This window comes from Procambarus clarkii, chromosome 42 (genome assembly GCF_040958095.1).
Source record: "Procambarus clarkii isolate CNS0578487 chromosome 42, FALCON_Pclarkii_2.0, whole genome shotgun sequence".
NCBI classification, from domain to species: Eukaryota; Metazoa; Arthropoda; class Malacostraca; order Decapoda; family Cambaridae; genus Procambarus; species Procambarus clarkii.
This window is the reverse complement of record NC_091191.1, coordinates 25,478,970-25,491,988: the sequence shown is the minus strand read 5'-3', so window position 1 is coordinate 25,491,988 and position 13,019 is coordinate 25,478,970. Positions and strand designations below refer to the sequence as shown.

Below are 13,019 nucleotides of genomic sequence, written 5' to 3'. Positions count from 1 at the left end.
CAAGCAGTCACCAGCTCAACCCCGTAGACCTCCTCGACCGGGACATATAGCACGTCACACATGACCTGCTCAACGAGAGGATACCCTGCAAGGCAGGTAAACTCCAACCCCAGGAGTTTACCCTCTCGACAGCGGGAAGATGGCCGCTCATCGCAAAAGCGCCACGTCAACACCAGTCAGGGACAGCAGGGAGGGTAGAGACACCCACACCCCTTGGTGGCGAAAACTGCAACCTCCCAAAACTGCCAGAGTGGTCAGACGACACGTCTTCACCATACGGCAGCTCAGGTGGGACTCCTCAAAAGAAGAATTGGTTGAAAAAGTATTTCCCAATATTCAACCAATTTATAAGAATCACGATTGGCTGAGTGGACGAACTGTTCTTGTGGCCAAGAACAAAGACGTTTAAGAACTTAACAATATTATTCAGTCTAATATACAAAGCAAGGCAGCCACATACAAGTTGGTCGACACTGTGGTGGAAGTAGATGAAGCGTTTAATTATCCAACAGATTTTTTTAATTTACTCTATCTGCCAGGGATACCACCACCGCAGGAACTGCAATTAAAAATCGGTGGGCCAATTATCATGTTCGAAATATCAACCAAAGAAAGCTTAACAACGGCACGCGGCTTGCAGTAAAACGTTTTTCAGCAACGTCGTAGATGCAATAATCTTGACAGGACCTTTCAAAAGGGAAGATGTCCTCATTCCTCACATTTCTGTGATTCCAACGGATTTGCCATTTAAATTTAAGAGATTGTAATTCCCAATTTGATTGGCGTTTGCAATCACCATCAACAAAGCTCAGGGCAAACCTTTAGAATTGCGCAGTTTAGAACTATACATGGATTGCTTCTCACGTGGACAATTATATGTTGCCTGTTCTAGAGTCGGCAATCAGACAATCTTTATATCTTCACAGACAGTGGAACAAGAAAAAATATTGTATACTTACAAGCATTGTGTAATTAAACATCTTAGAAACGTTTTTTTTCTCTTTTCTTTCTTTTCCATTTAACCAGACTGAGCCACAGCAACGCGTGGCGGGTACAGCTAGTGAAAAATTAAAAAAATGAACTATACTCATGAAATGAACGGTATGGTAAACAACAGAGCTCAATTCCAACGCAATGTCATACAAAATAATTAAATCAAAATGAAAATAAATCAAAATCCATGAAAATTCAATTTATCAATGAAAATGGACACACTAAAATGGAATCATAACATATTTAGTATTGCGTGTGTTGCTCTTACATGCAACAGATGGCGCTGTTTAAATTTTTTTTATTTTTACCTGTCACAGATGTGGCATCTATACTTATAATCACAAAATGAACGGTAAGGTAAACAACACAGCTCAATTCCAACACAATGTCACACAAAATAATTAAATCAAAATGAAAATGAATCAAAATCTATGAAAATTCCATTTATCGATGCAATTGGAAACATTGAAATGGAATTGTAACAGATCTTATATATCGTATGTTGCTCCTACGTGCAACAGATGGGGCTATTATTTTTCAAAGCATGTTTATACCTATCACAGGTGTGACATCTATATAGTAGGTATATAAAAATATGCGGGTATTCGAATAGAACGTTGAGTCAAAATTTCAAAACAATCGGTGAAGATCTTTCGGAGATTACAGCATGTGTTGCTCATACGTCCAATAGATGGCGCTGTTTAAAAAAAAAAAACGTATTTTTTTCCTGTCACTGGTGAGGTATGTATATAGTAGATATATAAAAACATGCGCCTATTTGAATTCAACATTGTGTTAATATTTCAGAGCAATCGGACAGAGGTTTCGATGATTAGCGATTTTGAACAAACGAACATTTACATTTTCATTTATATAGATTTATTTTTTATTTTTGTTTGTTCCCCACTCACACACGCGCACACACACACACACACACACACACACACAGGAAGCAGCCCGTAACAGCTGTCTATCTCCCAGGTATCTATTTACTGCCAGGTAACAGTCACATCAGGGTGAAAGAAACTCAGCCCATCTGTCTCCGCCTTGTCCGGGAATCGAACCCGGGCCACAGGATTACGAGTCCCACGCGCCGTCCACTCAACTACCAGACTCAGCTCGCTAGAATAAAATATAACAAATGCTGGTTTATTACCTGCGAATCAGTGCAATAAATTTCGCCTTTAACAGCTTGATAAACTCTGCCATTTGTCTCGTGTTTCTTGGGGCTTCTGGTCCACCTGTTCCTCTCCATTTGTTACCAAATGGAGCAAAAATGTGATGAATGGATTAAGAAGGTTGACTGATGGAGAGGTATATATACACATAAACACCTGCGTGTGTTCACACAAACGCGTGCACGTAGACACACACACACACAGAGTAGAGCTGTGAGAACACAACCTTTGTGAAAAAAAGTTGGTTGACAGTTGAGAGGCGGGCCGAAAGAGGAAAGCTCAACTCCCTCAAACACAACTAGGTGAATACACGTGAATGACTTGAATTTTGAGGTCTGATGGCTGAGTGGACACCGCTCGGGATTCGTAGTTCTAAGGGCCGGGTTCGATCCCCAGCCGAGGCAGAAACAAATGGGCAGTCTCTTTCACCTTGATGCCCCTGTTACCTAGCAGTAAATAAGTACCTGGGAGTCAGACAGCTGCTACGGGCTTCTTTCTGGGAATGTACTCACCTAGTTGTACTCACCTAGTTGTGCTTGCGGGGGTTGAGCTCTGGCTCTTTGGTCCCGCCTCTCAACCGTCAATCAACAGGTGTACAGGTTCCTGAGACTATTGGGCTCTATCATATCTACACTTGAAACTGAGTATGGAGTCAGCCTCCACCACATTACTTCCTAATGCATTCCATTTGTCAACCACTCTGACACTAAAAAAGTTCTTTCTAATATCTCTGTGGCTCATTTGGGCACTCAGTTTCCACCTGTGTCCCCTAGTGCGTGTGCCCCTTGTGTTAAATAGCCTGTCTTTATCAACCCTGTCGATTCCCTTGAGAATCTTGAATGTGGTGATCATGTCCCCCATAACTCTTCTGTCTTCCAACGAAGTGAGGTTTAATTCCCGTAGTCTCTCCTCGTAGCTCATACCTCTCAGCTCGGGTACTAGTCTGGTGGCAAACCGCTGAACCTTTTCCAGTTTAGTCTTAAGCTTGACTAGATATAGACTCCATGCTGGAGCCGCATACTCCAGGATTGGTCTGACATATGTGGTATATAATGTTCTGAAAGATTCCTTACACAAGTTTCTAAAGGCCGTTCTTATGTTAGCCGACCTGGTATATGCTGCTGATGTTATCCTCTTGATAAGAGCATCAGGGGACAGGTCTGGCGTGATATCAACCCCCAGGTCTTTCTCTTTCCCTCTGACTCTTGAAGTATCTTATCTCCCAAATGATACCTTGTATCTGGTCTCCTGCTTCCTACCCCTATCTTCATTACATTACATTTCCTTGGGTTAAACCCTAACAGCCATTTGTTCGACCATTCCTGCATCTTGTCCAGGTCTTCATGAAGCCTCGGCTGTCCTCCTCTGTCTTAATCCTTCTCATAATTTTGGCGTCGTCAGCAAACATTGAGAGGAATGAGTCTATACCCTCAGGGAGATCATGTACGTATATCAGAAACAGGATAGGTCCAAGCACAGAGCCCTGTGGGACTCCACTGGTGACTTCAGGCCATTCTGAGGTCTCACCCCTCACTGTAACTCTCTGCTTCCTATTGCTTAGGTACTCCCTTATCCACTGGAGCGCCCTACCAGTTACTCCTGCCTGTTTCTCCAGCTTATGCATCAACTTTTTATGGGGTACTGTGTCAAAGGCTTTCCGACAGTCCAAAAAAATGCAGTCCGCCCAGCCTTTTCTTTCTTGCTTAATCTTTGTCACCTGATCGTAGAATTCTATCAAGCCTGTAAGGCAAGATTTACCCTCCCTGAACCCATGTTGATGGGTAGTCACGAAGTCTCTTCTCTCCAGATGTATTACTAGGTTTTTTCTCACAATCTTCTCCATCACCTTGCATGGTATACAAGTTAAGGACACTGGCCTGTAGTTCAGTGCCTCTTGTCTGTCACCCTTTTTGTATATTGGTACTACATTAGCAGTCTTCCATATTTCTGGCAGATCTCCCGTTTCCAGTGATCTACTATACACTATGGAGAGTGGCAAGCAAAATGCTCCTGCATACTCTTTCAACACCCATGGTGAGATTCCGTCCGGCCCAACAGCTTTTCTCACATCCAGCTCCAATAGGTGCTTCTTGACCTCATCTCTTGTAATTTCGAACCTTTCCAAGGTCTTTTTTTGGGTTTGCTGCCACCTCTCCTAGCGCCGTGACATCTCCCTGTTCTATTGTAAAGACCTCCTGGAACCTTTTGTTGAGTTCTTCACACACCTCTTTGTCATTCTCTGTGTACCTGTCCTCGCCCACCCTAAGTTTCATCACCTGTTCCTTCACTGTTGTCTTCCTCCTGATGTGACTGTGTAGTAGCTTTGGTTCGGTCTTGGCTTTATTAGCTATATCATTTTCATACCTTTTCTCAGCTGCTCTTCTCACACTAACATACTCATTCCTGGTTCTCTGGTATCTCTCTCTACTTTCTGGTGTTCTGTTATTACGGAAGTTCCTCCATGCCCTTTTGTTCAGCTCCTTTGCTTTCATACATTCCCTATTAAACCACGGATTCTTCCTTTGCTTCTCTGTTTTTTTCCTGTCGGGCTGGGACACACCTGCTTACAGCCTCCTGACATTTTTGGGTGACATAGTCCATCATGTCTTATACGGACTTGGTTCCGAGTTCTGTGTCCCAATGTATATCCCATAGGAATTTATTCATCTCATAGTTTCCCTTTCGGTACGCCAGCCCTTTGTTTCCCAGTTCTTTTTTGGGGGTGATAATTCCTAGCTCAACCAGGTACTCAAAGCTCAATTCACTATGATCACTCATTCCCAAGGGGGCTTCCAACTTAACTTCCCTTATATCCGACTCATTTAGGCTAAATATCAGATCAAGCAAGGCTGGTTCATCCCCTCCTCTCATTCTTGTCACATTCTTGAATGTGTGTGTGTGCATGTGTTAAAGAGAAATATATGTAGTAGATATAATAAAGTAAAAATAGATTGGTTAGAAAGGCGAAGTCCAAGAGGTAAGAGCTCGTTTCTGCAGACATAAATTGTAAACACGCGCCCACCACAGCTAATATATGCGTATGAGGAGAATAATAGAGGAACATTGCTTCTAAAGTTCAGGAACACCTAAGATATCAAAGGATTGTTTCCATGGGTCCTAAAGGAGGAAGTTGGGGTCCTTGGCCCATCCTTCACACCGTTCTTGAGATCCTCTTTACAACCAAATATATTGTCATAAACATGTAAGATTGACTAATGAAGATTATGCCACCCACGAGGTGGCACGGGCATGAATATCTCGTAAAACATGTAAAAGAATAAATATTGCCTTAATATTCAAGAGAAGAGATGAGGAGGAACTACTGAACTACAGACCTGCGCCAGGATTCTTCGATCATTTATCCAACCACTTACGAAGCCTGCAGTTGTTGCTTGCTTGGGGTAGTTGGCGGACTTGTGACTTGTACTTGAGGTGGTGTACTGACGTGGCCTGAGTGATGGGAAGGTGACCTGCCCCCCGTTTTGCGGGCTCATTCTCTGGGCCTGGAGTTTAAAGGCAAGGCTGATTATCCGGCGGTGGAGCAGGTGATGTGTGACATGCTGTGCATTGATGTGGCTCCAATTTATAGAGTAGAGTTGGTGTCCTCCCATCGGGTTATAGTGAAGTTTGCTGCCGAGGAAATTACAGGGTGTTTTTGCACCGTTATGAGAGGCGGTCGTTTCCGTTGCCGGATGCTGCTGGTACGGTCGTTATCTCCGACCAGAGTGGTGCCCTTACCTCCGTCAGTGTGCATGGTGCGCCCCTCGAGTTCTCGGAGGAGCTGCTGCGGATGTATTTCGGGCAGTATGGCACTGTAATCATTGCCTATTGCAGATGCTTTCCTGCGGGAAATTTAAGGGTGTTCGAACTAATATTCGCACTCTTGGGATGCGGCTGGGTTCGGACATCCCGTCCTCTGTGCGGCTCATGGGGTATTGCATCAGAGTATACTATGCACAACAGCCACACACCTGCTTTCACTGTGGTTTGTTGGGCCACCTGCTCAGCGATTGTCGTCATCCACGTGAATCTCTTTCGTGAGGAAGATTTCCCACCATTGGCTGTGGAGGAGGAGCCGGTGGATGAATTTGTGGACGTACCTTTGGCTGAGGTGTTGCACCAGGTGTCGGCCGGTGCACGAGCAGCTGGATGGGGGGGGGGGGGGGGGGGACGGGGCCCCGGTGGTTGTGCCGTCCTCGGTTGGGTGTCCTGCTGTCGCTGGTGTTACTGGTGCTGTTGCAGTTCTTCCGAGTTCTCCATCGCCGTCTTCAGCATCTCCGTCTGCTGTGCTTGCCCCTACATCTTCTGCGTCTGATCCTCTACCTTGGCTTGCGGTTCCTGTTTCGTCGTCCCCGCGTCATGTCCCGGCTGTGCTGGGGGATGATGTGGAGGCGGGGTCTTTTGCTGTGGTGAGACTGGTCCCCTCTGTCGTAGAGGCTGCTGACGTCTTGCGTCGTGCGAATGTGCGCCCCCTCCCTCACCCCCTGCGCTTCCCATGCTCTGGCGCTGAAGATGTGCGGCCAGGTCCCAAGCGCTAGAGGCGTTCTTCTCCTGTTTCCTGGGCCGATGTGGGTGAATTTGACGCAGACGGGTCTGTGGTTAAAAGTGCCCTGGTCCCTAAGGCGGCAGTGTCGACTGTGATGGTGATGGCGGAGGTGCACGTCCCTGCTGCTGCGGCTGATACCCGTGTCCCTATGTTAACATCTGGTTCTTCTCCTGCAGGGGTTCCCCGAAGTGAGGGGTGGTTCTTCCTCCTGTGGTGGATGGTGCGGCTGTTTTTTTTTTTTTTTTTTTTTTTTGCAGGGATATTCCTGCGCGGGCCCTAAGCCTCTGACTGCCCCACTAAGTGTTGTTTGTTTCTGTTTTACTTGGGCGGAGTATGAGTATTTATGACTCGTATAGTCACCGTGCGACTGGTGATGAGGGCAGGGGCCTGGTGGTGGTCCTGAGGAAGGATGTTCGACATGGTGATTCTGTGCCGGTGTCCGTACCTGTTCCGGATGTGGCCCCTGTGACGCCGCCTCCTGTTGCACCGCCTCCCGTGGCGCCACTTCCAGTGGTGCCACTTGTGGAGGCCGTGTCTGGCGAGGATGACCGGGACATTCAGGTTATTAGTGAGGCTGATTTCCAAGAAATTTGTGCTCGCGCTGCGCCCTCGATGTGGGTGCGGGTGTTGACGATCCCTGTAACCCAGATATTGTGTGGGTGCCTGGTTCCCATTCATTTATAACCGGATTTCCTGATGTGATGGCGCGTCTTCGTGCACCTATTAACCCTGCTATAACGATTCTTTAGGAGGGGTATTGCGTCCGGTTTCCGGTGGCGGACTTTCCGGAGAAGTATGAATAGGCCCTTTTAGCTCGGGCCCTTCTGGCCTGTGATTTTTGTACATTTGTGATTTCTGTAAAATGTTCTGTGTTTTGTTCTGTGGCCCATCAGGCGTCTGACTTTGTTCTTTTCTTTTTTTCTTTTTTTCTGTATGTACTTATGTTATTTCCTCGCATGCTTTGCATGTAAAAATTAATAAAAAAAAAGTTACAAAGCCTGTAGATCATTCCTTGCTCATGGAAGATTTGTTTACATATAATAAGCAGTCTCGAGTTTCGAAACATCAAAAACCATGATATTATTGTTGTAAACAACCTTGTAATGCTTCGGAACTCAAACTGTGAAATCCGCCATAATGGTGGAAAGATGTACAGGCTTCGTAAGTGGCTCAGTAAATGTCTGATGAATCCTGTCCCAGCGTCATTAAGGTACACTCCCAGCAAGGTGTTGGAGAGGCTTGCCAGGCAACCCGTCCTCAGACCAAGTCCATTCGATCCAGCTGTCGACCCTACAGACGCTTTCATAAATTTTAACATTCTCCTCATTCAAAACTGAATTTTTCTCATATATAAATTAATATTAATATATATTAGCATATTGTGCATATTTAGGCATTGGTTAGGTTAGGTTAGGTGTTTAGGTTCTGTTGGCGATTATTTGTATTTGTAGTACGTGGGTGAAACATTTACAGTGTTGTGGTTCGAACAACTTTCTTCAGCGAAACACTTGTTCCGGAAGTGTTCGAACGAAATCAGTGGTGAGTCGTTTTTAAACCGTTTTTCATTCATAAACAGGGGGAGTTGGTAGATGCATAAAATCACTTTTGGGTCTTTGTTTGGAGGACGGGCTGAAGCATTTACAATGTTGTAGTTCGAACAAAAGTCGTCAGCGAAGCACATGTTCCGGGAGTGTCCGGACGTCATCAGTTGTGAGTCGTGTGTAAACGGTGTTTTATTCATAAACAAGGGGTTTTGCGGGTGCATGGAATGAACTTTGGCCTTTGTTTAGAGGACGGGCTGCGTTAGGAAACGTCTCATGGAACCTGGAAAATTTTACTTTCAAAGCACAAGCACGGCTTCAGTCAAGTTAGGATTTTTTCCAACGAATCTATTCGAGTTCTATGATGAAACGCCAGTGCTAAAACCCCAGAGAATGGTTGACTGACTGTGCATTTCTTGATTGTCAGAAAGAATTTGACAGAATCCAGCTGGGATAACTTCCATACTAGCTAAAGAATCAGACTGGCATAGCAACACAAGTGCAGGGATGGGCGAGACCCTGCACTTGTCCCTGCATTTTAGGACCATCATTATCCTCATATCTTCTTGGAGGATATGATGAGCAACCTTTTTAAAACTATCCAACGGGGAAACTTCGGCTGCTTGGAGGTCACATCTAAATAAGATTAAAAATTAATACTTAAAAAAATACAGTGGTATGCGGCCTTAACTTGTTGCAATGTGGAAGGAAAGGCGGATTAAGTAAGAAAGTAACGAAGAATATAATAAGAGAAATGACAAGGTGATCAAAGAGGAAATGCTCAAAGTAATAAGCTGTAGAACCACAGGGCACTTGTCGAAGCTACACACACACATATGAGCCAACAAGAAGTAATGAAAAGCAATCTCAGCTGACGAGGCAAATTACAGGCGAAGTGTGCAAGAGGTTCCAGGAAGACTTGGCTTGGCCAGACAATTGGCTATTTAGCCTCAATTATTATAAGTGCGATGTTACGAAGATGGGAAGAGTCCTAGTCTGTTGGCAGGAGTCTTGTGAGGTAAGAGTTACTGGAAGTGAGACTCTGCCAGTCAGACCTCGATAGTTAAGGTAATGACAGGGAGTGAGAGCAACATGTCGAGTGAGGGAAGAGGAGAGGTGAGGGAAGAGGAGAGGTGAGGGAAGAGGAGAGGTGAGAGAAGAGGAGAGGTGAGGGGAGTGAGGGAAGAGGAGAGGTGAGGGGAAGGAAATGGAACTATCAGAGGAAAGCGCCAAGCCATTACAACTATATAGCACTTAGAAGGGATGAGGATAAGAATTTGGGGTAGAACGAGGGAAAGGAATGATGCGCAACCACTTGGATGGTCGGGAATTGAACGCCGACCTGCATGAAGCGAGACCGTCGCTCTAACGTCCAGCCCAAGTGGCTGGGCAAGAGAGGTGAGGAGAGTGAGGAGAGAAGAGGTGAGGGGGGTGGAAATAGAGGAGAGGGGAGGGAAGAGAAGTGGTGAGTGGAGTGAGGGAAATGCAGAGGTTATGGGAGTGGAGATGTGATAGGAGTGGAGAGGTGAGGGAAGCAAGGGAAGAGGAGAGACTCGGGGAATGAGGTAAAATTAGAGGTGAGGGGTAGTGAAGGAAGAAGTAAAGCCGGGAGTGATGTAGGTGGGAGAGGTATTGCTCCTGTGTGTCCTCGGCTGATATGAGTTACGAAGCGCACATATGGGTTGCTTCCCTGGTATGTGTGAGCAGTATAGACCACAGGGTCTATACTGGGTACTTAATCATGTGGTATGGACGTGATATCATCCCTTTGGGTATTCTCAGGCAGTTAGCGGCGAGGCAGCTACGGGAGACCCCAAAGTCAAGTAGCAAGAAGACGTACCTTTGGGCGTGTCCTCGGAGATGGTGGTGGTGGTGGTGTGGGAGGGGAAGTACGGAGCGTTGTCGTTGACGTCCTTGAGGTTGACGCGTACGTCAGTGTGCGTCTCCAGCTCGCCATCCGACGCAGTCACCCGCAGTCGCCACTGAGCCCGGCCGTGGGGTGGGTCACGGTCCAGGGGCTGTAGTATGGGCAGTGTGGGAAAGGTCAGGTTAGTGTGGGCGGCGGAGAAGTGTGAGGCATCATGTGGAACCACCAGCCAGTCACACACTGTCCCCAGAGAATTACGAGCAAGTCACACTATGACTCACAAGAAAGTGGCAAATCGCGAATAAACAAACCCATCTAAGAGGTCAACAGAGATAGATAGTCTTTTATATCAACCTAATGAAAATCTAAGAATTCTCGCCAGAGGCAACACGCATTGGGAAATGACGCAACGAGAAAAAAAGATCCTTACTCCTCTCTCTCTCTCACTCTCTAGGTGTCTCTCACACATACACGCAAACACCAAGAGAGAGAGAGAGAGAGAGGGAGGGAAGGGGGGGGGGTGTTGTAAAGGAAGGCAGTCATTAAAGGGAAATGTGAGTGTGCAGCAGAGGGAAGGGGGAAAAAAAAGAGAGCGGCTGGTGTCAATAGTGGGGGCTGAATAGCTGGTAATTATTGGTTGTACGTGTGTTTGTGAGGGAGGAGGAGGAGGGGGTTGGAGGGGAAAGGAAACGGCAGGGAAGGGGAGGGTAAAGTGGGAGGAAAACAGATAACCAGCATAGAGACGTAAATGTACTTGTACGAGAGAGAGACAGACAGACAGAGAGAGAGAGAGAGAGAGAGAGAGAGAGAGAGAGAGAGAGAGAGAGAGAGAGAGAGAGAGAGAGAGAGAGAGAGAGAGAGAGAGAGAGAGAGAGAGAGAGAGAGAGACAGACAGGGAATCTGGTAGCTGAGAGGACAGCGCGCGCGGTAATCCTGTAGCCCGAGTTCGATTCCTGGACTAAGCAGAGACAAATGGGCAGAGTTTCTTTCACCCTGATGCCCCTGTTAACTAGCAGTAAACAGGTACCTGGGAGTTAGACAGCTGTTACGGGCTGCTTCCTGTGTGTGTGTGTGTGTGGTATCTGTGTGCGTGTGAAAACATTAGTTAGTAGTTAGTAACAGTTGATTGACAGTTGAGAGGCGGGCCGAAAAAAGCATAGCTCAACCCCCCCCCCCCCCACCGTCGCAAGCACAACTAGGTGAATACAGACAGACTGACAGACAGATAAACAGGATGAATTGCAAAAGACCACAAACAAAACGGCCAAGAGACAGAATGATAAAGTCAAACTGGCACACAACTATACAACGACAGACAAACACAAAGTGAATAAACACCAGCGACATCAGAATAACATAGACAACCCGACTGCAAGAAGGTGTAATACAGAAAACGGAAGAAAAAGTGGTATAATCGCTTCAGACCGTTTGAAGTCTACAGTAGAGTCGTTTGGTGCTCGTTAGCGCACAGAACCAGTTCCCACAACCACGGAATCCTATTTAGGGAATGGTGGAGATATATATATATATCCTTCCGTGCCTTTCAGTTTCCACGGAGCTTTCTATTTATTCAGTGTGGGTTGTCCTCTGTGAATGTGGGTTTGTGTTCGGTTATCGAACAATTTTAAGAAAGCATTCTGCATGTATAAACACAGTGAAAAACAAAACGCACTCGTAGCATGGGTGGAAATGGAACAGCGCCCAGCATCACTGAGAAAACATTTGACGGTAACTATCATAAACAGCGCAAGTGAACACGGGAGGCGATGCACTGGAGCGTGACCGGAAAGTCAAGAACTTGACCTGAAAGACTGGAGCGTGACCGGAAAGACTGGAGCGTGACCGGAAAGACTGGAGCGTGACCGGAAAGACTGGATCATGATCGGAAAGACTCAAGGGGGACCGGAATGTCTGGAGCGTGACCGGAAAGACTGGAGCGTGACCGGAAAGACTGGAGCATGATCGGAAAGACTCAAGGGGGACCGGAATGTCTGGAGCGTGACCGGAAAGACTGGAGCGTGACCGGAAAGACTGGAGCATGATCGGAAAGACTCAAGGGGGACCGGAATGTCTGGAGCGTGACCGGAAAGACTGGAGCGTGACCGGAAAGACTGGAGCATGATCGGAAAGACTCAAGGGGGACCGGAATGTCTGGAGCGTGACCGGAAAGACTGGAGCGTGACCGGAAAGACTGGAGCATGATCGGAAAGACTCAAGGGGGACCGGAATGTCTGGAGCGTGACCGGAAAGACTGGAGCGTGACCGGAAAGACTGGAGCATGATCGGAAAGACTCAAGGGGGACCGGAATGTCTGGAGCGTGACCGGAAAGTAAAAAACGTTACCGGAAAACCTGGAGCGTGACCGGAAAGTCTAGAACGTGACCTGAAAGACATCATGGAGCGTGACTGGAAAGACTGGAGCGTGACCGGAAAGTCTGGCGGGTGACCGGAAAGTCTGGAGGGTGACCGGAAAGTCTGGAGCGTGATCGGAAAGACAGAAGAGTGACCGGAAAGTCTAGAACTTGACCGGAAAGACTTGAGCATAACCGGAAAGTCATGACCGTGACCGGAAAGACTCAAGGGTGACCGGAATGTCTAGAGCGTGACCGAAAAGACTGGAGCGTGACCGGAAAGACTGGAGCGTGATCGGAAAGACTGGAGTGTGACCGGAAAGACTTCATAGAGTGTTACCGGAAAGACTGGAGCGTGACCGGAGAGACTGGACCATGACCGTGACCGGAAAGGCTCAAGGGTGACCGGAGAGTCTGGAGCGTGACCGGAAAGACTAGAGCGTGATCGGAAAGACTGGAGCGTGACCGGAAAGACTTCATAGAGTGTTACCGGAAAGACTGGAGCGTGACCGGAGAGACTGGAGGGTAACCGGAAAGTCTGGA

At 47.0% G+C, this 13,019-nt stretch overlaps 1 protein-coding gene across 1 annotated transcript in view; it reads right to left on the bottom strand.

The window, feature by feature from the left end:
* LOC123770365 (putative neural-cadherin 2) overlaps nt 1-13,019 on the bottom strand; it is a 776,166-nt gene that overhangs the window by 271,637 nt on the left and 491,510 nt on the right. Inside the window, 1 exon segment of the mRNA XM_069339955.1 lies at nt 10,099-10,276. Coding sequence (XP_069196056.1) covers nt 10,099-10,276 — 178 coding nt within the window.